At 42.9% G+C, this 27,600-nt stretch overlaps 1 protein-coding gene across 1 annotated transcript in view; it reads right to left on the bottom strand.

Moving 5' to 3' along the window:
- Positions 1-27,600, bottom strand: part of FREM2 (FRAS1 related extracellular matrix 2) — a 377,463-nt gene that overhangs the window by 72,525 nt on the left and 277,338 nt on the right. The window contains exons 7-9 of the mRNA XM_070409236.1: positions 6,799-6,948; positions 4,441-4,650; positions 322-519 (exon numbers count right to left, since the gene is read on the bottom strand). Coding sequence (XP_070265337.1) covers positions 322-519; positions 4,441-4,650; positions 6,799-6,948 — 558 coding nt within the window. The remainder of the gene's footprint in view (positions 1-321; positions 520-4,440; positions 4,651-6,798; positions 6,949-27,600) is intronic.

The following is a 27,600-nucleotide window of genomic DNA, read 5'->3' as shown; positions in this document are numbered from 1 at the left end:
CATCAATTCCTTTTAATTTCTGTCACTTGAGCATTAAGTATCTCCTAGCATTGTGAAATCTATATATATGTCCCTATCACTGAATAAGTTTTGAATAAACAATATAATAAATCACTGAAAATTAACCAATAAATTGATACAGAAACCAAAAAGGACATTCACTCAACCTGTTACAATCTACCTCACCATATTATCATTTAGTGTACATAATATTATGTCATAAGCTTATTGAAATCAAGAACTTATATGTTCCTGATATATATTACTCACAAAAATTTGGTCTACTAAAATTTCAAATAAACATGTCAAGCTTAAACTTACCTGGCAGGAATTCAACGATGGAGATATCAGTGTTTGGGCGTTCTTCAAAGTCCATCATCACTTGTGCAGATCCCTGTCGTGTATAGCATCTTACTGAGGACATGAACTGGAGATCTCCACTCCTGTGGATTATTGCAACTATCTGCCTGTCATTTTCATTGACAGTATATACTCGTTCTTTGAATTGCATCTTAGGTACTGCAGAAACAAATAAACATATGGGTGAAACTGAAAAAAAATTTTCTTAATGAAGTGACATTTCAGAAAACATGGTTTAGTGGAAAGGAAAGTGAAACAGTTGTGAGAGGAGGTACCCAGTCTCCACTCAGTCATTTGTCATTGTTCTGGCCTTGAGAAAATGACTAAACTTTAAACGTTTTGATTTCCTTATCTTTGAAATTTGCTCTGCCAACTGGTGGAGTAGGGAGATGCAATGAAATGCTAAAAAGTGAATAAACCAGATCCCCATATGTGTTACTTACTCATGAGCTAATCAGAATTTCTTGATATGAATACCACTAAATATTGTGCACATTATTACAAACATAGTTTACTCATATCATGTTAGAAAAGTTGACAATGAGTATAATATTATACATATATGAAATATTTAGATGACAGCTATGCTACATCAATTAAATATAGGTCTCATTGACAATAGATTAGGCTGCTCAAAGAAACATCAAGATAATTATGGTAGAAGATTATTCAGAATTCCCTTGTGATGATGTGTTAAAGAGCCATGCCATATGTCCAATAGGTACTTGTTTCAGAACAATGTATTTGGCACATCATTAGGAAAATTTCAGCATTGTCTGAAGATGACAGAAAGTGTCTTATGTTGAAAAATAGAAAAAGACCATTGACATTCAAGGGTCTGTGCAGCCCTATGTGTTTCTACTCATCTGTGATGAGGCAATTCTTTTTTAATTTAAACATTTTTCAATTATAGATGACATTTAATATTGTTGACTATATTCCCTGTGCTGTGCTTTATATCCCCTGACTACTTTGTAACTGCAAATTTGTACTTATTAAACACTTCACTTTATCACCCAACCCCAACTGCCCTCCAGGATCCTGGCAACTGCCAGTTTGTTCTCTGTATCTATGATTTTATCTCCATTTTGTTTATTCTTTGTTCTAGATTCCAAATGCAAGTGAAATCTTATGGTAATTGTTTTTCTCTGTCTGGATTATTACATTTAGCATAATACCCTCTAGACCAGCGGTTCTCAACCTGTGGGTTGTGACCCCTTTGGGGGTCAAACGACCCTTTCACAGGGGTCGCCTAAGACCATCGGAAAACACATATATAATTACATATTGTTTTTGTGATTAATCACTATGCTTTAATTATGTTCAATTTGTAACAATGAAATTAGGGGTCACCACAACATGAGGAACTGTATTAAAGGGCTGTGGCATTAAGAAGGTTGAGAACCATTGCTCTAGACCCATCCATGTTGTCACAAATGGCAAGATTTCATTCTTTGTTTTATGGCCAAGTAATATTTGATTGTATATATGTATAACATTTTTTTATCCAATTGCCTATCAATGAACACATAGATGGCTTTCATATCATGACTAGTGTACATAATGCTGTAATGAACATAGGAATGCCTATATATTTTCAAATTAGTGTTTTAAATTTCTATATTCAGATGTGGGATTGCTAAGTCATAATATAGTTCTATTTTTATTTCATTGAGGAACCTCCATACTGTTTTCCATAGTGGCTATACCAATTTGCAATCCCATCAATAGTGCATGGGTATTTTCTTTTTTCTACAACCTTAAACATGTTATTAATTGATTAATTGATGATGGCTATTCTGACAGGTGTGAGATATCTCATTTTTTATTTATTTTGCACTTATCTGATAATTAGTCACATTGTTCATCTTTTCATATTTATGGGGCATCTGTATGTATTCTTTGGATAAATGTCTATTCAGGTACCCTGCCCATTTTTCAATTGGATTTTTTTTTGTGTTTGTTTTTTTTTTTTTTTGGTGTAAAGTTATATATATTCTTTATGTATTTTGAACATTAACCCTTTATAGGTGTATCATTGGCGAATATATTCTCCCATTCAATAGGTTGTTTTTGTTTTTTAGATGGTTTTCTCCATTTTAGTTTGATATAGTCCCATTTGTTTCTTTTATCTTTTTATTCTCTTGCCCCAGGAAACATATTCAAAAAATATTACTAAGAACAATGTCAAAGAGTTTACTACCAATATTTTCTTCTAGTAGTTTTATGGTTTCAAGTCTTACATTTAAGTCTCGAATCAATTTTGAGTTTCTTTTTGTATATGTGTAAGAAGATGGTCTAGTTTCATTTCTTTTGCATGCATTTATCTAATTTTTCCAACCATTTATTAAATAGACTTTTTTTTACCCCACTGTATGTACTTGCCTCCTTTGTCATATATGAATTAAACATATAGGTGTGAGTTTATTTCTGAACTCTCTATACTATTCCATTAATCTTTGTGTCTCTTTTTATGCCAGTACCATGCTGTTTTGATTACTATAGCCTGATAGTATAGTTTGACACCAGGCAGTGTGATACCACCAGCTTTGTTCTTCTTTCTCAAGATTGCTGTGGCTATTCGAAATACTTTGTGGTTCCATATAAATTTTTGGATTATTTGCTCTAGTTCTGTGGAAATACTCCATTTGTATTTTAATAGAAATTACATCGAATCTATAGATTGCTTTGGGTATTATGGGCATTTTTAATAATGTCAATTCTTCCTATTCAGAAGCACAGTATATGCCTCCATTAATTTGTGTCTTCAACTTCTTTTTTCAGTGTCTTATAATTTTGTAAGTACAGGTCTTTACCTCCTTTGTTATATTTATTCCTAGGTACTTTTTTTGATGTAATTCTAAATGGGAATTTTTTTTTAGTTTCTGTTTCTAATGCTTCCCTATTGTTGTATAAAAATGCAACCAATTTCTAAATATTTATTTTATATCCTCCTACTTTACTAAATTCATTTATCAGTTCTAGTAGTTTTGGGATGAAATTTTTAGGGTTTTCTATATATAGTGTCTGAAAATAGTGAGAGTTTTATTTCTTCCTTTCCATTTGGAAGTCTATTATTTCTTCTTGCCTGATTGCTGTGGGTAGGACTTCCAGTACTATGTTGAATAAGAAGGGAGAAAGTGGGCATTCCTATCTTATTCCTCATCTTAAGGGAAATTATTTTAGTTTTTTCCCATTGAGTATGATATTAGTTGTGAGTTTGGCATGTGGCCCTTATTATGTTGAGGTATAGTCCCTCTATTCCCACTTTGGGCGTGTCATTTATGGAGCTAATTGGGTGGTGTTCTGGTATGATCTGAAGCCAACCACCAGGCATGTTGGTATGGTCCTCTTTGGAAAAGCTCGGTTTAGGCTAGATCAGCAATATCACATTTTTTTGAATGTGAGAGGAAGACTAAATTTTTGTGTGTGAGAGTATAATTCTATTCTAATAATTGGTAGAAGAAAGGGTATCAGTATGTGTTGAACTGTGTTCCCCCCTAGTACCTGAGACCGTGACTTTATATGGAGATAGGGTCTTTACAGAGGTAAGTAAGTAAAACTGAAGTCATTAGGGTAAACCCTATTCAATATAACTTGTGTCCTTATGAAAAGGAGAAATTAAAAAAAAATCCTCACTAGAGGACATGCTTAGAGAAAGGAAAAAAAGAGAGAGAGAGAGAGAGAGAGAGAGAGAGAGAGAGAGAGAGAGAGATGAGAAACACTGCTTGTACAAACCACTCTGGCTGGGCCCTAACAAAGGGAAATTTTGACAGAGACACACATAGAAGATGATATGAAGACACATAGGAAGAAAATGGCCATCTACAAATCAAGGAGGGAGGCCTGGAACAGATATTTCCCTTACAGCCCTCTGAAGAAATCAACCCTGTCAACACCTTGATCTTGGACTTCTAACCACAAGAATGGTGACACAAGATGTTTATGAGTCTATAGTACTTTGTTATGACAGCTCTAGCAAACTAATACAGGTATATAAACCTTAGTTTATTTTTTAATTTAATATTTATGTAAACTCTAGCTTATTAGTTTACTTATTATAAATTAATAAACACTCACAATCTGAGACAGAGTCGTTTATGGACACTGTGGCTTTGCTGGGCTTGCCAATGGCAGCATTCATAGGCATACGAAGCACCAGTTCAAGTTTCTCAATTCCCTCCAGCACTGGTTGTCCAAGATCATCCAGTATGATGACACGAACAGTCTGCATGTTGACTCCAGGTGCAAAATCTAAATTACGACTAATTCCCACATAGTCTGTTCCAGCTATGATAGTAACAAAAGAATTATTCAGTTGGGGACTGACTAAATTTAAACAAAATTATGATAAGCAAACCATGTAGTATATTTACAATTGTTTTAAAATGTAGACTAGCATAACATTACAGAAAAGTACATTTAATGAAATATAAAAGATTAATAGCTACATTGGTTGAGATGGTAAATCAAATATCAGTTTCTGAACTCTGTCATATCTATGTCTAATGTGTTATTTTAACTTTAGTTATTTTTGCTTCATGTCTTATAGTTTCTCAATCTTTATTTTGGAATTCTAAAATGGAGCTAATAAAAATGAGATCTAAAATCGGTATATCAATCAAACATGATTATTATTAATTATATATGAAATAAATATAATAATTTTAATTTTGTTAACATTACTTAAGTATCTATATTTGTTTTTGTGAGTTACTAGAGAACATCTTATTTAGGTGTGTGGTTGCCTGCTGGTCAAAGCAACACATTTCGGATATAAACTTTGGAGAGCATCCCACACTCTCCACCCACATTCACCCCAGTTAAGTAGAGCAACCCATTATTCTCAAGACATATTTGGTCCATGATTTTGGCCATTTCAGATCATTGGGTACATATTTAGTGTGGACATCTTCATTTATGTCTAATGTAGTTAAAAATAAAACTTTGTTTCTTTAAAAATTCTTTATTGTTTAAAGTATTACATAAGTCTCCTTTTTCCCACATTGACCTTTCCCCAGCCGCCCCCACCCCCCCGCACATATGCCCTCACCCTTACCACCCCCCCAACCCATCTGTGTCCATTGGTTATGCTCATATGCATACATACAAGTCCTTTGGTTAATCTCTTACCCCTTCACCCCCCGCCTTCCCTCATAGGTTAGACAGTCTGTTTGATGCTTCTATGACTCTGGTTCTATTTTTGTTCATCAGTTTATGTTGTTCATTATATTCCACAAATGAGTGAGATCATGTGATAGTTATCTTTCTCTGACTGGCTTATTTTGCTTAGCATAATGCTCTCCAGCTCCACCCATGCTGTTGCAAATGGTAAGAATTCCTTCTTTTTTACAGCAGTGTAGTATTCCATTGTGTAGATGTACCACAGTTTTCTAAAATGAAACTTTCTTTTAATGTTTATAAAGACTAAGAGTGGGGGTTGATATTAAATATCATTACTTTTCTGTTTTCATAACTTCTAACTCTCTCTTTACCTCTGAATATGCAACCATATTTGGATGTTTATGTCTATAATTCATTTTAAAAAATATTTGTATCTGAATCCATCTGTATTTTTTCTCTGTTTCTTTACCTTTATTCTCATTTCTATCTTTTCTTTTATTTGAATTTTCTCTAACAAAATAACTCTTTGGGCTAAACAAATTTTTATTGGACAATGACTATATGAAAAGCACTATGCTGGTTCTACTACATTAAAACAGTTAAAACTTAAGAGTGACCTTTGTAATTGTATGGCCCTTGCTTGCTTTGTGTGATGAATGTGTAATGTATGTATAATGAACATGTGCGCATGTATGTGTGTATATGTGAGTAAAAGAGAGAGTTTGTATTGTTGGTAATTTAGAAGGAAAAAAAAGGAAATTTCTAATCCTATGCTTGCCATAAACTCTATGATCAACTTTTTGGAGATGTAGATTCCAGGATAAATGTACCAGCAAGGGCAGCTCAAATAATAAATTGGGGAAAGCCTTTTGAATCTGAAGTATATATGGGGACATTTGTTTAAACTTAGGCAGAAGCCAATTGGAGATGCATGCCTGTATGATACTTACCTGGCATTAGATTTTTGTGAAGGTGGTCAGCATGCTTATTCTTGTGCATATGAAGTCATAATATTCAACAATGTTAGATTTGCCAAGTGTAGAGAACAAATTCATGCAAATATAGGCATTAGACTTTAGTCTTTTACTAATGTGTTTTAACTTAGCCTCTGATCCATGGCTCTTAAGTATATTTTCTCACAGTAGTAAATCAAGGTTTGATTTACCTACCATATAGTAATAATTTCAGAAAAAAAAATCCATTTAGACCACATTAATAGTACTTAAAAAGGAGTAAAATATATTAGCTTTAAAGTCTTTTCTGTCATGGTAAGTTGAAAATTGTAGAACATAGTTATTATAGAAAACTGCTCACCATTGGCAGATGGAGGGTTTGTTTTCTGAGATCTCAAGGTGACACTAGAAGACCTGGACAGGTCAGTGCCTGTTCTCCATACCTGCACTTCCACATAGCCAGCACTCTCATCCACAGAGTACTCAACATCACCGAAGTAGAAGATGGGTTCTGTTAAGTTAAAAACAAAAAACACTTCTGTTACTTTTATTTTTCTAAACCAAACTCTACTGATGTAATTCCAAAGAAGAGTTAAATTTATTATCTTGACTTCTTTATATCATCATAAGTTTTCCTTTTAGCAAGATAACATCTCTAATCTGTAGATTTATATAGTTTTCAGGTCAAAATGCTTCTGTTGAAAAGCAAAATACTATGGTAAAATGCCTAATGGAACATTCTCATCTTGAGTTACTTTGTCTTCCATATAAATGTCTTCACAATGAACTTCCTGGAAGTTTAGCTAGTAAAATAGCACCAAAATGAAACAAAACACATAAGGTTAAAATTTTGAGTTTGGTCCTACTGTTCATTTTACCATCTCCTACCAAGTCTTTACTATGGAGACCATTTGCATTGTGACATCTTCTATTCCATTAGATTTGGCCTTAATCTAGTGTATTTGGATCTGTTATAACTAATCCATTGGTGTGACTAGACTGAATATACTATACTAGAGGCCTGGTGCACAAAACTTGTGCAGGGGTAGGGTCCCTAGGCCTGGCCGGTGATCAGGGCCAATCAGGGCATTCCGGCTGCCAGCCAGAGCCTTTCTTCCCCAACTGCTGGCTGCCGACCAGGGCCTTCCTTCGTTCTGCACCTCCCCCTGGTGGTCAGCGCATGTCATAGTGAGCAATCAAACTCCTCATCTCCCAGTCGAACCTCGAGGGGACACTTTGCATATTAGCCATATATATATATATATATATATATATATATATATATATATACACACACACACACACACACACACACACACACACATACAGAGAGACTAGGGGCCCAGTGCATGAATTCATGCATCTTAAAAGGAACTGTGGGCTGCAAGGCTGCAGTGGGCACAGGGATGGGTCTCAGCCCATCCTCCATGCCCCCGCCTGGCTCTTCCTGCAGTGGCCCAGGGTCCCCTGTCTACCAGCAGCCCCACTCCCAACGCCACCACTCCCATGTGCTGATGGTGCCAGCCCTGCTTGCACCTGCTTAAGGCTCAGAGCAATTGGGGCCGGTGCCAGCAGTGGGTGTGAGCAGGGCTGGCTCCATCAGCAGTTGCGATTAGCGGCTGCTGCCCTGATGGCCCCTCAGGATCAGGGGGAGGTGGAGAAGTCCTCAGGGGTGATCAGGGCTGGCAGCCCCCGCTTGCATCCACTGACGGCGTTGAGTGATCAGGACCGGCGCTGGGCACCAGCAGTGGGTGCGGGCAGTGGCTCTGGTGCCAGCAGTGGGTGTGAGCAGTGGCTCCAGCACTGGCAGTGGGTGCAAGTAGGGCCGGCGCCAGCAGCAGGTGCGAGCGCCGGGCCAGACCATGGTGTGCGGGAGCAAAGAATTTTCAGTAACCTCCAGAGGCTTGCCTTGATGACAGAAACTGGTACCCTGCCTTGGTCTGGCACCCCTGCTCACCTGCTCCACCATCCCACTATGGCCGATGCCCACCATGTTCCGCGCACACCCTCTGGTGGTCAGCACACGTCATAGCAACCAGTTGTTCGGTTGTTCCGCTGTTTGGTCTATTTGCCAATTAGCCTTTTATTATATAGGGTGATTACCAGGCTGGGATATTTTAGGGAGATCAGGACATAACTGTAGGCTACCTACAGGATTTTGGGGGTGTCCTATACCAAGTGAGGTTCCAATAGATAAATAATCTCACACAAAGGGTTTTACATTTGTCTTAAACATGAATGAAAATAATTTATGAAAATAATGTTTTACATTAAAGTAAAACACATGCTTCAGAGATTGCATTCCCCCCTCCCCCAGTTTTGATGATGAATTGATCTAATAATCATTTTCTGTCTGATTCCACTGGTGACCAACAGTTTACCTAATGAGACAGCTGCCAGAAATCTGGGGTAAAGCAGCCAGCTGACTAATAAAGAAAACTGAGAGATGACTTGTGAGCTCACTTGAAAAAACGTACTTTGAAATATACAAAAATAGCACCCATTAGGAGCTTAATTTATAAGTAACCATTAACAAAGATAAATTAATTGAGTGTATACACAATGTGGTGAACAGCTCTTTGACTTGAGATATTTTATTCATCTGTGTCTGGTTTTAAAAGACCCAAAAGAACTGAGTTGAAAAGGCTATGCAACTCATATCAATGTTCTTTAAAACACAAGGCCATTAAAGAGATAACCATTATGTTTTAGATCATCTAGTTGAATTACCAAACACACAAAATCAAACAAAACCCTACAATCATGGCCCACAATCAAAGGAAATCCATTTTGTGCACTGTTCAAGTTCAGTAAGAATTCTTTACTTTCCTGCCCCAAATAAATTACCTTTATTAAAACTGGAAAATTGTATTTTCTTTTTCATATGAAGGGCATGGTAAAAAGCATATAACTCCCCTAAACTCTTGAATAATACAAAACAAAACTTGGAAATTTTTCTTGTTATATATTGTTCACAGGGTGATAAATTTGCCTATAGCTATTTTACCTTCTCAACCCTCATCCTTTGAACTTGGTTGGTGCTAGGACATATGAGTCTATGTAGATAGATTAAGGCAGTGGTTCTCAACCTTCCTAATGCCGCAACCCTTTAATACAGTTCCTCATGTTGTGGTGACCCCACATAAAAACAGAAAATTATTTTCGTTGCTACTTCATAACTGTAATTTTGCTACTGTTATGAATCGTAATGTAAATATCTGATATGCAGGATGTATTTTCATTGTTATAAATTGAACATAATTAAAGCATAGTGATTAATCACAAAACAACATGTAATTATATATGTGTTTTCTGATGGTCTTAGGCGATCCCTGTGAAAGGATCGTTTGACCCCCAAAGGGGTCACGACCCACAGGTTGAGAATGGCTGGATTAAGGTGTTATCTTATCAAACTCATCAAGGCAGACCTTAAACACAATAAATTGCTCACATTTCTCACTCCTAAGAGAGGGCAAAGGTGAAGATAGGGCTCTGAAAATTCTTGTTGTGACAAGATGGCCAAACCAGGCACATCTGTATGTCTTTTAAAAGGCTCTTATTACTGAAGCCTGAATATCTGCATACAATATATGATCTCTCTGTTTCTTCACATTCCTGGCAAAATATATAATCATATAAATTAGATTTCTGAGTTATGGGAGAGAGCTGTGAAATGCAGTAAGGGGGCACCTTCTGTCTAATAATGATACTTCCCATCTTCTCACCTGTCTACTCTTCACAGATACATACCAGAAGTGGGACAGAAAAAATCATGTAGTGAATATGATCCATTAAACACCAAGTTGGGCTACATATCAGAGCAAAATTCAGTTCTGTGTGTGTGTTCAGACTCATTCTGCCAAATATAGATCAAGTGTTTTATGTTATAGCTTAATAAAGGGTAATGATAATAATCCCATCTAATAAAAGAGAAACATGGTAATTAGCCGTACCTCCGCTACCCTTCCCATTGGCTAATCAGGGAGATACGCAAATTAACTGCCAACCAAGATGGCGGCCAGCAGCCAGGCAGCTGACGCAAACAGGGAGGCTTGCTTGCTTCAGTGACGGAGGAAGCCAAGCTTCCCCGCCTACCTTGCCGGCCTCTGAGCTGCAACTCTAAGAAACATTGTAACAAATATAGAAGCTAAACCAAACCCCAGAAACCTGCTTTCACCCAGCCGAGATCTCAGAGCTGGAGTTGAAACAGTGTTTCGATTATAGAACCCAAACAAACCAGATACCTGCTTTCAGCAGCCGAAGCCTCAGAGCTGGAGCCAAGCCTCAGAAATAAAGCTGGCCCAGAATTAAAAAAAGAAAAAGAAAAAAAGGAGCGGTTGGGAGTTTCAGTCACCCGCCAGCCTGAAAACAGCCCTCAGCCCCTCACCCAGACTGGCCAGGCACCCCAGTGGGGACCTCCACCCTGAAGGGGGTGTGACCAGCTGCAAACAGCCCTTAGCCCCTCACCCAGGCTGGCCAGGCACCCAAGTGGGACCCCCACCCTGATCCAGGACACCCTTCAGGGCAAACCAGCCGGCCCCCACCCAAGCACCAGGCCTCTATCCTATATAGTAAAAGGGTAATATGCCTCCCAGCACCTGGATCAGTGGAGCTGCGAGGCCTCCTGGCACCGGGATCAGCATGACAGGGGGCAGCGCCTAAACCCCCTGATCGCCCTGTGGCTCTGTGTGTGACAGGGGGCGGGGCCACAACCTCCCTATCCGCCCTGCTCTGTTCATGACAGGGGAAGGCGCACCAACCCCCTGATCACCCTGCGGCTCTGTGTGTGACAGGGGGCGAGGCCACAACCTCCCTATCTGCCCTGCTCTGTTCATGACAGGGTGCGGCACCGCAACCCCCTGATCGGCCCTGCTCTGTGTGTGACAGGGTAGAGCCATAACCTCCCCATCAGCCCTGCCCCGAGTGTGACAGTGGCGGTGCCCCAACCCCCTGATCCGCTCTGCTCTGTGGGTGACAGGGGGCGGTGCCTCAACTCCTCTATTGGCCCTACTCTGTGAGTGACAGGGGGGAGCTCCTCAACCCCCTGATCGGCCCTGCTCTGTGTGTGACAGGGTGCGGCGCCCCAGCCCCCTCCCCCCCCCCCCCACGGGCCCTGCTCTGTGTGTGACAGGGTAGAGCCATAACCTCCCCATCAGCCCTGCCCCGAGTGTGACAGTGGCGGTGCCCCAACCCCCTGATCTGCTCTGCTCTGTGGGTGACAGGGGGCGGTGCCTCAACTCCTCTATTGGCCCTACTCTGTGAGTGACAGGGGGGAGCTCCTCAACCCCCTGATCGGCCCTGCTCTGTGTGTGACAGGGTGCGGTGCCCCAGCCCCCCCCCCCCCCATGGGCCCTGCTCTGTGTGTGACAGGGTGCGGCGCCCCAACCCCCCGCCCCCACAGGCCCTGCTCTGTGTGTGACAGGGTAGAGCCATAACCTCCCCATCGGCCCTGCCCTGAGTGTGACAGTGGCGGTGCCCCAACCCCCTTATCGGCCCTGCTCTGTGGGTGATAGAGGGCGGTGTCCCCCCCCGCCCAAGGGCCCTGCTCTGTGTGTAATGGGGTAGAGCCATAACCTCCCCATCGGCCCTGCCCTGAGTGTGACAGGGTGCGGGGCCCCAACCCTCTGATCCGCTCTGCTCTGTGGGTGACAGGGGGCGGTGCCTCAACTCCTCCATCGGCCCTACTCTGTGAGTGACAGGGGGGAGCTCCTCAACCCCCTGATCGGCCCTGCTCTGTGCATGACGGGGGGAGCTCCCCAACCCCCTGATCGACCCTGCTCTGTGCGTGACAGGGTACGGAGCCCCAACGCTCCTGATGGGCCCTGCTCTGTGAGTGACAGGGGGCAGCACCCCAACCCCCTGATGGGCCCTACTCTGTGCATGACAGGGGGTGGCACCGCAACCACCCCATTGACCCTGCCTTGAGTGTGACAGGGGGCAGTGCCCCAACCCCCCAATCGGCCCTACCCTGAGTGTGACTGAGGGTGGCATCGCAACCTCCGGATCTGCACTGCTCTGTGCATGACAGGGGGCGGTGCCCCAACTCCCCAATCCGCCCTGCTCTGACCCCGACCAGGGGCTGCACCTAGGGATTGGGCCTGCCCTCTGCCACCCGGGAGCAGGCCTAAGCCAGCAGGTCGTTATCTCCCAAGGGGTCTCAGACTGCGAGAGGGCACAGGCCGGGCTGAGGGAGCCCCCCCCCGAGGGCACAAATTTTTGTGCACCAGGCCTCCAGTTCTATCGAATAAAGAAGGAATATGCTAATTGACCCTCACGCCATCACAAAGATGGTGGCACCCACAGCCAATAAGAAGGGAATATGCTAATAGACTACCCTGCCCTCAAAGATGGCAGCGCCCACAGCCAATAAGGATGGAATATGCTAATTGACTGCCCCGCCCTCAAAGATGGCGGCTCCCACAGCCAATAAGGAGGGAATATGCTAATTGACTGCCACGCCCTCAAAGATGGCAGTGTCCAGTCCCCTCAGCTGCGCACCTGCCTCCAGAGTCCCCCAGTCTCTTCAGCCCCCCAGCCACCCAGGGCTGGCCTGAGGTGCAGGCAAGCCTTGGATGTCGGCTGCCCAGCTGCCCAGGGCTGCCCGAGGCTCAGATAACCAGGGCCGGCTGAGGCTTGCACTGCTGGCAGTGGCAGCAGCAGAGGTGTGATGGGGCGTCACCTTCCCCTGATCGCTGGGTTGCCTCCCGCCCCTGGGGGATCCCGGACTGCGAGAGTGGGCAGACCAGGCTGAGGGACCCCCCCCTTCAGTGCATGAATTTTCATGCACCAGGCCTCTAGTTGCCATATAGAGAACATTCACTATCTGACTTACACATGTTCTTTATATGCATGAGTGTGTGTGTGTATGTGTGTGTGTCTCAGAGAGAGACTGGGAGAGATGGGGAGAGAGGTAGGGGTAATGGCACAGGTAACAATTAAACAAATAAGAGGAGTTAATGTGAATGATATGAACAATATTATTATATTGCCAATTAATTAATACATTGTTATCTCCAGCAGAAAGAAAGAGGGGGACTGGGAAAAGGGTTTTAATCCTGAATCTCTTAATTTCACTACAGCAGATAATAGAAGGCATTGAAAAGATATTACTTTTTAAAATGCATTTTTAAATTATCAGTAGATTTAAGTTATTTATGTGATTCCTCTTCCCTTCTGTGCTCCATTCATGACTGGAAAATTGCTCTATTAATCAATTGCAAGCATTGCAATTAAAGCATAAAGTGATTAACTATGATGAGATTAGAACACAATTCAATAATTTTTATAAGAAAAACAATTTTGCCAACTGCCTAGTTTCTTATGCCATAAATAAAAAGAAATGGCTAGAAATTAGCACTCTTATATCATCTAAGGGTAGTTGAATGACAATAGAAAAGCATAATAATTAATGTTATTTAAATTTCTCAACACCTTTTCAGAAATCTCTATAGTGTAAATATTGTTTATAATTGTTACCTTTTGGACAGAATCTTTTGTAATATGAATGTTAAAGATCCTTCAAGCAGTGAATTGAGTTACAGATATCTTTCAAGATAAATGGTAGGCTATTTTGGAACCTTTTAATTAGTACTAGGCAAGTGAAAGGAAGAAAAGAATACTGATGCAAAAGCCATAAGAATCACTTGTTCTGGCAAATTATTATAATTTATGGGTAAGATTTTAAATCGCCTCTCTCTGATAACATTGTTTATTTTTTTTCTAGGAGCTTGGTTTACAGTTAAGTAAACTGTAGACTTTTGTCTTTTAGTTTTGGAAATACCCACATTACAACTTAAAGTAAATTAGAAAAACCCTATTTAATCCTCCGGTATAATAAAAGCCTAATATGCTAAGTGTCCAGTCATCCGGTCATCCATTCAACCAATCAAAGCATAATATACTAATGATATGCTAAGGTCGCTCAACCGCTCGCTATGACGTGCACTGACCACCAGGGGGCAGACAGTCAACTGGTTGACCAGTTGCCATGACATGTACTGACCACCAGGGGCAGACGCTCTGACCAGTAGGTTAGCTTGCTGCTGGGGTCCGGCCAATTGGGACTGAGTAAGATGGGCTGGACACACCCTGGAGTCCTCCTACAGTCTCTCCCTGGCTGGCCAACCTCCCCTGGCCCCAATCATGCCCCAGTGGGGTCTCTCAGCCTGGCCTGCACCTTTTCACAATTCAAAACTCCTTAGGGGATGCCAGAGAGCTGGTTTCGGTCTGATGGCAGAAGTAGTCACTATGATGCACACTGACCACTAGGGGGCAGATACTCAATGCAGGAACTGCCCCCCTGGTGGTCAGTGCGCTCCCACAGGGCTCACGGCTGGCGAGTACAGCGGCAGTGGCGGGAGCCTCTCCCACCTCCACAGCAGCGCTAAGGATGTCCCACTGCCGGCTTATGCCCGACAGTCGGACATCCCCCAAGGGCTCCTGGACTGCGAGAGGGCGCAGGCTGGGCTGAGGTACCCCCCTGAGTGCATGAATATTGTGCACCAGGCCTCTGGTATATAATAAAACCCTAATATGCAAATCAACTGAATGGCGGAACTACTGGTGGAACTACTGGTCACTATGACATGCGCTGATCACCAGGGGGCAGACACTCAATGCAGGAGCTGCAGAGGGAGGTGACTGGCATTGATGATCAGGGGATGGGGCCAGCCCGTGGGTGGTACCAGGCTGCCAGCCAAGGCGGGTGCCAGCAGGGGGGGCCCCCTGACCACCCCACCCACCAGTCACCCCACAGAGGGCTCTGATTGCCGGCCAGGCCTAGGGACCCTACCCTATATATTGGGAACAGTTTCTTAGATTTAAAAATTAAAACCTGGCAAGGCTACTCTAACACTGAAAAAACAGGATGATGCAGCAATGACATGCATAGACTCTGGCTTGCACATTTTGTGGTCAGCCCTGATTCTGACACTTATAACTGTGTGACTTAACTTCTCTCTGCTTCAGTTTTTCCACCCATAAGATGGGGAAAATAGTACTACTGCCTCAGAAGAATCATATTTTGTACTACTTTTTATAATTAGGGCAAAAAAATGTAGCTGGCCATATAACAGCAAGATGCTTTCACCTTTATGAAAAGTACGGTCACTGGTGCATGCAGGGTCCCAGATTGTGAGAGGGATGTCTGACTGCCATTTTAGGCCCAATCCCCCAGGGCATCCCCTGAGGGTGCAGGCTGGGCTGAGGGACCCCCCTTCCTGTGCATGAATTTTGTGAACCAGGCCTTTAGTTCTATAATAAGATCTTAAATACACACTGTGCTTTGTAAATTCACAATCTAATGGAAAAAACATCCAGAGGCTAAATATTCTTACCTGGAATGAGAGAATAATAAAAAAACATGCATCCCACAGTCAACACCCATATAATAACATAAAATAGACATTCATCATCACTCCACCACCCACAGATGACACTTCATAATTCCTATCTATCCCTCTGCAAAAAAAAGGTAAGTTATGTGTTAGGTCTGATCAAATAATTGAATTGACACCTCTCCCCTGGGAACTGACCTTTAAGCCACTTCACAATGGACATTCCACTTGCTAAGACCATTATTCTTCCCCTCCATACTTTTCCAGAATCCAGACCTGCACAGAGAAGTCTCTGCCCAGAAAAAGCCCGCCTATAGTCCTTTAAAACCTCTGACTCCCATATTTAGGGGCTGGTACCATTTTGTGGCTCAGCCCATCTGGTATCCAGGTGACCTAATCTACACTAATAAAAGAGAAACATGGTAATTAGCGTACGACCGCTACCCTTTTCATTGGCTAATCAGTGAGTATATGCAAATTAACTGTCAGCCAAAATGGCGGCTGGCAGGCAGGCACTGAAGCGAGCATGAGGCTTGCTTGCTGTGGACTCCAACGTTCCCCACCTCACTTGCCGGCCTCTCAACTGCAACTCTAAGCAACTATGTACTATGTTGCAAATAAGAAGCTAACCAAAACACCAGAAACCAGCCGGACTGAGATCCAGCCGGACCGAAACATTGTATCAATGTTTTCAGCAGCGAGGCCTCAGAGCTAAAGCTGGCCCAGAATAAAAAATAAAAAAAAGAAAAGAAAACAAGGAGCAGTTGGAAGCTTTAGTCACTCGCCAGCCGGAAAACAGCCCTCAGCCCCTCACCCAGACTGGCCATGCACCCCAGTGGGGACCCCCACCCTGATCCAGGACACCCTTCAGGGCAAACCAGCTGGCCCTCACCCATGCACCAGGCCTCTATTCTATATAGTAAAAGGGTAATATGCCTCCCAGCACCGGGATCAGCGGAGCAGCGAGGCTCCCGGCACCGGGATCAGCATGACAGGGGGCAGCGCCCAAACCCCCTGATAGCCCTGCGGCTCTGTGTGTGACAGGGGGCGGGGCCACAACCTCCCTATCCACCCTGCTCTGTTCCTGACAGGGGAAGGCACCCCAACCCCCTGATCAGCCCTGCTCTGTGCCTGATAGCGGGGAGCGCCCCAATCCCCTGATTGACCTGTGGCTCTGTGTGTGACAGGGTGCAGCACACCAACCCCCTGATCGGCCCTGCTCTGTGTGTGACAGGGTGTGGCGCCCCAACCTCCCCCCCCCCACACGGGCCCTGCTCTGTGCCTGATAGGGGGGAGCTCCCCAATCCCCTGATTGCCCTGTGGCTCTGTGTGTGACAGGGTGCAGCACACCAACCCCCTGATCGGCCCTGCTCTGTGTGTGACAGGGTAGAGCCATAACCTCTCCATCGGCCCTGCCCCGAGTGTGACAGTGGTGGCGCCCCAACCCCTGATTGGCCCTTCTCTGTGGGTGATAGAGGGTGGCACCCCAACCCCCCCTCCACGGGCCTTGCCCTGTGTGTGACAGGGTAGAGCCATAACCTCCCCATTGGCCCTGCCCTGAGTGTGACAGGGGGGAGCTCCCCAACCCCCTGATCGGCCCTGCTCTGTGCGTGACAGAGGGTGGCGCTGCAACCTCCCCATCGACCCTGCCTTGAGTGTGACAGGGGGCAGTGCCCCAATCCCCCAATCGGCCCTACCCTGAGTGTGACTGAGGGTGGCATCGCAACCTCCCGATCCGCCCTGCTCTGAGTGTGACCAGGGGCTGCACTTAGGGATTGAGCCTGCCCTCTGCCACCCGGAAGCAGGCCTAAGCCAGCAGGTCGTTATCTCCCGAGGGGTCCCAGACTGCGAGAGGGCACAGGCCGGGCTGGGGGACCCCCCTCCCCCCACCCCCCAAGTGCACAAATTTTTGTGCACCGGGCCTCTAGTAAATATATAATCCCTTACTGCTTTGTCCTCTCCTGCATTCCTCCTTCAGGGACCCTAACATTTGGTGCCAAAACTCTGCAGGGTTCCACAGGGAAGGGGAGCCATTGCCCCAGCTTCAGTCACCCCAAGTTTGCTATTTGGAGATGAGTAGCCAGCAGCAGCTGGTCCTGGGCTTACCTCCAAATCCTACTCTGGTGTCTTGATTAGGACTCCCTCCCTATGGGCCCTCCCAAACCAGCCAAGGAGGATGCTGGATCAGGAATCTCTCCTCCATTGCTGACCCTCCATCCCACACCAGCCAATCTTCTTTAGGTGAGTGAGGTCTATAATTTCCCTTTTCTCAAGTCTTCTGCCCACTCTCTCTCACTGACCTCTCATCTCAAAAGTCCTAGCGCTAGGCCAGAAGACTCCTTAGCCATTCAGCTTTGGGTCCTTCTGGATTGGGGATGCCCAGTCTGGAGGGTCACGCCCTCATTTCTCGTGGTGATTTGTTTAGCAGCGGGGACACCTGCCCTAAACAGTCACCTTTGGATTTGTGGTCCATCACTCACCCTTCCTCCCTCGTGGGCCATGCTACACTCCCTCTGCACACTCATGTGGGAGATCATGCCCAACCACCTCATTTTCTTTTGTAACACTGTTTGGCCACAATATAAACTAGATAATAAGTCTTAATGGCCTGAAAATGGCACTTTCAATTTTAACACATTGCACAATTTAGATAATTGCTGTCACTGCAATGGAAATGGTCAGAGATTCCCTACGTCCAGGCCTTTTCACACTCCAGTCTCGACCCTCTCTCTGTTAGTTCTGCTCTACCTATCAGATCATTCTTCTTCATGCAAAACATCATACCCCCAACACTTCTGATTCTGAATCTACTTTTGACCCAGCAGAACCCAGACCTCCACCTCCTTACGTGCCCCCTATCTCACTTGCAATAGATTCTCAAAACCCAGACCCTCTTAATCAGCAATCACCACCTCCCCTAGTCCCTGAGAGCCCAAATCCCGAGAACGCGAGCTCCAATACACTTTCCCCACCTAACACTTGCTCTTGGGCTACCCAAAGACGACTTTCCTCAACAGCCACTTCTATTCCCGCACCTATTCTACCCTTGTGGGAGGTAGCAGGAACTGAGGGGGTAGTCCATGTTCCATTTTCCACACCCAACCTCACACAGATTGAGAGGCATCTCAGGTCTTTTTCCACTGACCTGACCACTTTTACTAAGGAATATGAATACCTGACCCAGTCCTATGACCTAGCAGCTCAGGACCGTGCCGATGCCCTCCTTAGACCACAGCAGCCAACCCAGTTGGCACCAACAGAGTCCCCCTAACTGACCCAAGATGGGACTATCAGGTTAATTCTCCAGGGTGCTGGCTCTGTAGCCATATGATCATCTGTCTCATTGCTGGACTCAAAAAGGCTGCCCATAAAGCAGTCAACTATGAAAAACTTAATGAAATCACTCATAAAGTGAAATGCAAGGAACAACATTGATTTTTCTTTTCTTTCTTTGTCTTTCTGCTTTTTTTCCCTTTGTCCTTTCCCTTTTTCTTTCCTTTTGTTCATTTTTCCTTTCTTTCCTTTCTTTTCCTTCCCTTTTTCCTTTCACTTTTGTTTTCCCTTTCCTTTCCTTTCCTTTCCTTTCCTTTCCTTTCCTTTCCTTTCCTTTCCTTTCCTTTCCTTCCCTTCCCTTCCCTTCCCTTCCCTTCCCTTCCCTTCCCTTCCCTTCCCTTCCCTTCCCTTCCTTTTTCTTCTCTTCCCTTCCCATTTTTTTTTCTGATAAAAACAATGGTGGAGCCATTGACCTTTGATTAAAGGCAGCTTTGTGATTTTATATCTAATATTGTCCACTTGGCTTCATCAATAGCAATCACATATTTAAAAAATTAAAGGTAAAAGGAAATAGAGGGGAGCTAGGTAGACAGGAATGGGGAGAGCGGGGAGGGGGAAGAGATAGAACCAGTGTACCCACTAGACAAAGTTACTAAGACAACCCAACTGGGCGGGGAAAGAAAGGAGAGCAACTGAGAAGTGAGCTTTAAAATGTATGGATGTTACTAAGACAGGCAGCTTGCAAATAACCAATCACAAGGCAGTGAGACATGTAAATCAATCCCAAGGATGTTGCTAAGGCTAAATTCTTTAAAAAGATCAATCAGGAGCTAACAAGGCTGTATATATACCCCCTCCCCCAAAATTAAAAATCACACCCTTCCTCTCACTCTCACTCCCAAGTGCACTAGATTCTTGGGTTGATGGCAAGAAACATGCTCACCTGGGCACACGTGGCTTATGGCCATGTGGGATTCCACACATGGACTAATAGACTTTAATTTGCTTGGAAAATGAACTACACCCAGCTGCAACATGGAACCCCAGCTGTACCTTTTCCAGGACTGCTTCTCTCAATAAACTTTGGTTCCCCTAACTGTTTTTGTCCATGACTTCATTCTTCGATTTTGTGAGATCCAAATCCCACAGAAATATGCCATTTCTTTTTCATAGCTTTGAAGATTTTTCTTTACATTATTAATATATTTAATAAGGAAAGGGATAGCTATACTCAAAACAACATAAACATCTCTGTGAATAGAAAAATGTAACAGAACATCTTAATGGTAAAAAGTGGAATCAAAAGTGAATGATTCTGCTGGTGTCTAAGACAGGAGTCATACAGTTAATCAATATTTGAATTATAGAAACCAAACAGAAATATAATTCAAGAATTAAAGCAAATGATAGATATGTATCAAAGATGAAAAAGTTTTATTCACTTATAAATGCACACTGATAATTTGTTAAAAGCACAGATAAAAGTAAGTTCAAAGGGAAGAACTATGGATGTATGAAACTTTGTTGAGCAACCAATAAATTATGCTATTAAATCCAATTATCTCTATATATAAAAGCCTAAGTGACCAAATGCCCAAATGAGTGGAACGACTGGAATGACCAGTCACTATAACGTGCACTGACCACCAGGGGGCAGATGCTCAATGCAGGCGCTGCCTCCCAGTGGTCAGTGAACTCCCACAGCAGGTGCGCCACTCAGCTGAGACCCTTCCCAGCAGCCCACCAGCCCGCCGGCAGCCACTCACTCCTCAGTAGTCCTGCAGGTCCAATCTCTGGAGCAAGCACCCACCAGGTGGCCCCCGACAATTGGTAGGAATGTCAGTGGGATGGATTTGGATACTGGGCTGGCAAGGGCATCCCACCGCCTGCCTGGAGGGCTGATCGCATCCCCCACCCCCCCCCCCCCCCTTGGGACTCCTCCCATGCATGAATTCGTGCACCAGGCCTCTAGTTAACTATAAGCATAAAAATCATAACTGATATTTTTCAATTTAATGCTGAAACTAAAACTTAAGACAACAGTAAGCAGGTTATGAATGCAGTTCAGTGGGCATCTAAACTTTCAATGTCTTTGTTTTATTCACGTGAGTAAACTTTGTTAGATAATAAAGTATCTTTGTTAAAATTATGACAGTTGCCATGAAAAAGTACAGAAACCAGCAGGAAACAAAATAACAAAGGATAAGAAAAACTTTTTTTGACATACCAAGAAGCTGTGAAGGAGAGAGAAAAAAGTTAAGAAAAAATCCATATGAAGAAACTTTAAGTAAAAAGCCCAGAAGTATTACTATAATTAGAACAAATATAAGTGGATGAACTTTTCTTATTTATAAAAAAAGTTTGTTAAATTGGATTAAAAAACAAGACAATAAGACATAAAAAAGCTGTAAAAATTACAGGAAAATATGAAAAATATAGGGATATACAATATATTAAGCCAAGGACAATAAAGTAAGGTGGTGTAAAAATAGGGGTAACAAAAGTCAAAATACAATTTAAAGCAAAATCATTAAAAAACAGGAACTTTACGTAATCCAAAAAGACAGTCCACTAAGCTTATTTAATTGTGGATGAAAAGGGGCCACATGCTAACCTGACTAACTCAGGATAGGCCCATGTGTTGGCCTTACAAACTCAAGAGACCTAAAATAACCACAGAGGATGGTCTGAAATGAAGACCTTTAATTAAAAAGCTGTTTATAGCCCTAGCTGGTTTGGCTCAGTAGAGTGTTAGCCTTCAGACTGAAGGGTCCCGGGTTTGCATCCGGTCAAGGGCACATGCCTGGGTTTCGGGCTCGATCCCCAGTAGGGAGTATGCAGGAGGCAGCTGATCAATGATCACTCTCATCATTGATGTTTCTATCTCTCTCTCCCTTCCTCTCTGAAATAAATTAAAAATATATATTTTTTAAAAAGCTATTTATAGTGGGTAGTCATGTCCTATGCCAGTATCTTCCCAGACAAAGATCAACTTTGATCTTTACTGAGACTATTGTCTTTTTGCATCTAAGATAACACACCTGTGGAATGTCAGGGTAACTGGTAACTTCCATTTTTCAGGACTCCTCAGGGCACAACAAATTCTCTAGGGCACCAGGGTGGAGACCACAAATTCCCCCATTGTTATTGTTATCTTGTTAATTGTTGACTATTAACTATCCTGTACCCACCTATGTAAAAGAAGTATGTGTCTATCATTTTATTTTTTATCTAATGAACAAAATAAACTGATGGACAAAATAGATCCAGAGACATAGAAACATGGAACAAACTATGAAATCTCAGAGAGAAGGCAGGAGTGGGGGTGGGGGTGGGGAGAGATTAACCAGGGAATTTATATGCATATATGCATAGCCCATGGACACAGACAATAGCATAGTGAAGGCCTGGGAGGGGGCTGGTATGGGGTAGTGGGGCCAATGTGGAGAAAAACAGGAACAATAAAGATAATGCAATGTGGTATACTGGATGGACTCTTTGAACAGAATATTGAATTGGATAAAAATGAAGAAACTCTAAATAGAAAATGAACTTCACTTAATAAAAACAAACAAACACACGAACAAATAAAAAACCTATTTAAACAGTCAACAGTTTTCCATCATCCAGTAGCATTTGAAGAAGGTTTTGTGAATGCTCTTTTTTCTCAACAAATATTCTTGTAGACCCTGCCTTCTAGGAGAGTTTCATTTTTTAAATTTATTTTTGTTGATAGTATTACAGATGTCTCCCATTCCACTACCCTCCAACTTTGTCCCCTTCTACCCAAACCCCGCCCCACTCCATACCTTCACCACACTATTGTCTGTGGCCATGGACGATGCATGTATGCATATAAATTCTTTGGTTAATCTCTTCTTGCCCACCCACCCCCCAGATATCTGTCAGTCTGGAGTGTTTTTTAAACTTTTTTTTTTTTCAATCCTATATGATATCATATGACATAAAAAAGTGAGGGAAGGAAAAAGTGGTTATTTATTAATGCATCCATTCCAATCTTATATAGCAAATGACATAGTAAACTTCAAAATGCTATTTTATGTACCAGAGTTTTTATAATTTTTCTATGGGTAATAATAAACATTTGCCTTTTTTTGTAAAACAAAAACAAGAGATAATGATAAATGGTTGAGGACTCCATAAGTCAATAAAAAATAGTTGATATGTTTACTTCCAAAGTCCAGTTAGAAGAAAACTTAAGAAGGGTTCTTTTATAATCAGGCTGAATGCTCCTCATTTCTGGATAAGACTCATATTATCAGATGCCATCTACTAAGGAGTGTCATATGCAGTTCTTATTCTTGGCATGTATTAGAGGCTATGGTGTAGTGAATTCCACCTTGTCTATCCTTTCACAATTAAGTAGATTTTCTAATCAAAAGTAATTATTTTTGGCTCTAAAGCTCATCTTGTAAGAACACACAAATATTAAAGTTAATGTAATAGTAATATTATAATACAACTAGTGACCTAGTGCGCGAAATCTCGCAAGACTCAGACCTGCGGGAAGTCGTGCAAGACCCGGGACCCCTAAGTCCCACCGGCACTTCGGGACTCAGAGTCAAGTCCCCGCCCACCCGCGTGCACCTTTGCTGTACACGCAGCCTCCTGGTGACCGGTCTTTGGTCATTACGGCATTAGGGCCACTGGGTTTTTATAATATAGACTAGTGGCCCGGTGCATGAAATTCGTGCATAGAGGGGTGGGGGTGTTCCTCAGCCCGGCCTGCACCCTCTCCAATCTGGGACCCCTCGAAGGATGTCCTACTGCCGGTTTACAGGGATTGGGCCTAAACCAGCAGTTGGACATCCCTCTCGCAAGAAGTGGGACCCCTCACCCCATGGGGGTGTGGCCAGCCTGGGTGAGGGGCTGAGGGCTGTTTGAAGGCTGGCCACACCTCCTTCAGGGTGGGGGTCCCCACTGGGGTGCCTGGCCAGCCTGGGTGAGGGGCTGATGGCCGTTTTCAGCCTGGCCAAGCCCCCCAGTGACCCAAGCTCACATCCCCTTCTCTTTTTCTTTTTTTTTTTTCAGCACCTCTGTGAGTGGAGGCCAGTCTGGCTGGAAGCAGGTATCTGGGATTTATTTGTCTTCTATAACTGAAACTTTGTAGCTTGTGGAGGCCACAGGCGGCCAGGGCCAGCAGGAAGCTTGGCTTCCTCCATTGCCGGGGCAACCCAAGCCTCCTGCTCACTCCAGCTCCATGGCCAATGGCCGCCATCTTGGTTGGGTTAATTTGCATAGTCGCTCTGATTGGCTGGTGGGTGTGGCTTGTGGGCATAGCGGAGGCACACTCAATTTGCATGTTTCTCTTTTATTAGATAGGATAACTACATTTACTGAGTGTCTGCCTCTGCAAGTCACATCAGAGTCTCAAAAATCTTTGTTATATAGTGTTTACAATAGCTGTATAAGATACTTATTTATATCTGGTATTTATAAAAAAATGAAAATGAGACTTAGAGAAGTTAAATAACTGATTCAAGTTCATATAGTTAAATGTAGTGGAAGAAGAATTCAAACAGAAGTCTCTAATACTGAAAAATCTGTACTTCTTCAGTATTACTTTCTCTGAAAATGACTAAGTATCTGGAAAAGTAAACATTGTTTTAGAGTATTTTCTTTAAAGATATGGAATGAGAGTTTACTTGAGTGTCAAGAGAGGAACACAACATTCTGTGTAAGAGGAAATTAGAATATGCAATAGATCTATATTCCTCAGCTGTGAGGACAATTTTTTTTTCATAAAAAAAGATGATACCCATCATAGGAAGAAGGATATAAAATGAGATGTCATTTTACACTTAAATTATCTATGCCATTAAAATTATTACTGCTATAAAAATCACTAATCAGAAGGTACATAGTATGTATACTTTTATTCCTGCTGACTAAAATAAATTTTATTAGATTTCAGAATCAATAGAGACTTTGATATCAGGGTGATTTATGTGAGAATCCCAACAGATGAATGGAGAAAGATTATGAACAACATGGTGTCAAACACAATCTGTGTGATGTCCCAGGAATAAAATCTTGTGGTCGATAGTCCAAAAATAAATCATCTTGACCACAGACTGTTCATCAATTGACACTCGAAACATATCCAAAGGCAGCAAAGAAAAGGACTTCACACTTAATAGCTGAAGCTACCCAATTTCAAACTAAGAGAAATGTGCTTCTTTTTTTAAAAAAGTATATTTTATTGATTTTTTACAGAGAGGAAGGGAGAGGGATAGAGAGAGTTAGAAACATCGATGAGAGAGAAACATTGATCAGCTGCCTCCTGCACAATCCCCACTGGGTATGTGCCTGCAACCAAGGTACATGCCTTTGACCAGAATCGAACCTGGGACCCTTGAGTCCGCAGGCCGACACTCTATCCACTGAGCCAAACCAGCTAGGGCAGAATGTGCTTCTTTAATGTAGTAATCCTTATTTTTTTTTTATATGTTACTCAGTAACAGCTGTCAATTCTGCTACCTTGCTTCCTACTATAATCTATCTATATAAAAGGCTAATATGCTAAGTGTCTGACCATCCAACTGGTTGCTATGACGTGCACTGACCACCAGGGGGCAGATGCTCAAACCAGAAGCTTCCGTGACGCACACTGGCCATTTACAGAGAAATGGCACCACAGACCTGGCACTCACAAAGCAACACTTGGCTTCCTCCAAGTGGGACACAGGCCCCGCCACCACCCAAGAGCGACACCCCACTAAACTGCAGAGACCGCATGGCACAATATGTGACCCACAGCCAAGCCTATCCAGAAATGGTTGCTGTGAGTTCCAGGTAAAGACATCACATAGCAACACCCAGCTTCCTCTCCCTAGCAACTAGCCTCCTTGGAATTTCTTCAGCCTAGGAACATGACTTGCTTCATAGCCAGTTGCAAACATTTTACACTTTAACCAAATGTCTATGAAGCATTTTCCTGTGCCTCATCTCATTTGATCCTCACAGAAGTCCTGGAGTAGGTAGAAGTATATAGGAGACTCGGTAGAATCCTATTTTCTTTTCATTAGCTGGAAAATGGAGATTTAGAAAGCTTAGAAACTTGATCCGACTGAAAAGAAGTAAGAAATAGTCAACCTTGAAAATGACTTCAGGTTGTCTCACTGTGCAGAATATAGTCAAACACTGCTGCAGTTAAATATTTTACCCTTTGTTCTCCCTGCATGATCTGTAATAATAAGCAGCTTCGTGTTGATATTTACTGCTGTGTTGCTGACAATTACCTGAAAGAGAAGTTGGGATGCTTCACTGGGCTGGAAAAAGTTTATCTAAATCAGAAAGCAGCTCTAAGTAAGCAAGTTTATTCTATATCTATAAAAGGCTAAGTTGACCTGCGCATGTGCGATACATATAAAGCTCTCACTGGTGCCAATCGCACGTGTATGTTTCGATCTGTCAGTTTCGATCATTAATTTGGTTGACACTTCTATTAAAGAGGAAGGGTGAATAGTGACATTAAAACATTTCTTCCAATTAATTTCCTTTCAATGTGCAAGGATTTGTGCACTGGACCACTAGTTGTTATATAAAAAGGGATCCCAGGAGTCTTCCATTCTTGTGATATGGTGGGGGTTAAAACACACAAAATTTTCTAGAAGCCATGGGTACTAGTCCCCTTTCAGTCACTTAAAATGTCTGACACTGGGGAAGTCAACCTCTATGGTTCTAGAATTTCTGGTCTGCAATATGGAGAGAAACCTGTTAGAACTCTGTGAAGTCAGATCACTAAGTTTTCAGGTCTATGCCCATTCTTGCCCTTCTTAGAGATTCGTATTTTTCTTGTTGATCTGAGACTAGTTGGCAGTTATTTCTCTTATTTAACATTCATTCTGCCTGTTTATCCTTACTTTATTCATTCTTTTTTGAAAATAAAATAGTTGTTTCCTATCAAGGAAAAATAGCAGTTAGAAAACCACTCTTTCATAAATGGCTTGCAAACTATGGAGAAATCATAAACTAAGATGATAATGTAGTCTTTATCATTTTCATATGACTTCTCATATTCAAATAAAATATACTCATTAACATACATGGATCTTAAAATAACACCTTGTTTAGTCATTTAAACTTTTTTTTTTGTTTCAATTTATAGAGAATAAAAAGCTATCTAATATTATTAGAGAGTAAAATTAAAAATGAAGCCATGAAGCACTCCTGGGCAGCTGGCACTGGCACAGAAGCCATGGCACCTTGAAGAGCAGAACTGCTGTGACTGGGAACCCAGCCTCAACACCACCCTGACTGGCATCAGACATAAATCAGGACCCTACAGCCACTGTGGACAAAGACCTGCTATCACAGCTGCAGACTCATGGACACCAAGACTCCAGCCAAGCCAGACACAGATTCCTAAGTCACAGAGCGTGTCCCCCTACAGCTTGCCCACCTCAGTGGCATAGGGCCCACGTGGCCCTCGGCGTGTGAGCAGGCCTCCTGCCGAGACAGGGAAGCCATGCAACCTGGCCCCCTAGCAGGCCTGTGACTCTGATACATGGTGCATATGCAAGAGGACACTA

This window comes from Myotis yumanensis, unplaced genomic scaffold, assembly GCF_028538775.1.
Source record: "Myotis yumanensis isolate MYYU_CA2020_CCGP unplaced genomic scaffold, mMyoYum1.0.hap1 SCAF_3, whole genome shotgun sequence".
Taxonomy (NCBI): Eukaryota; Metazoa; Chordata; class Mammalia; order Chiroptera; family Vespertilionidae; genus Myotis; species Myotis yumanensis.
The sequence above is the reverse complement of the archived record's forward strand: the minus strand, read 5'-3'. Positions and strand labels throughout refer to the sequence as shown.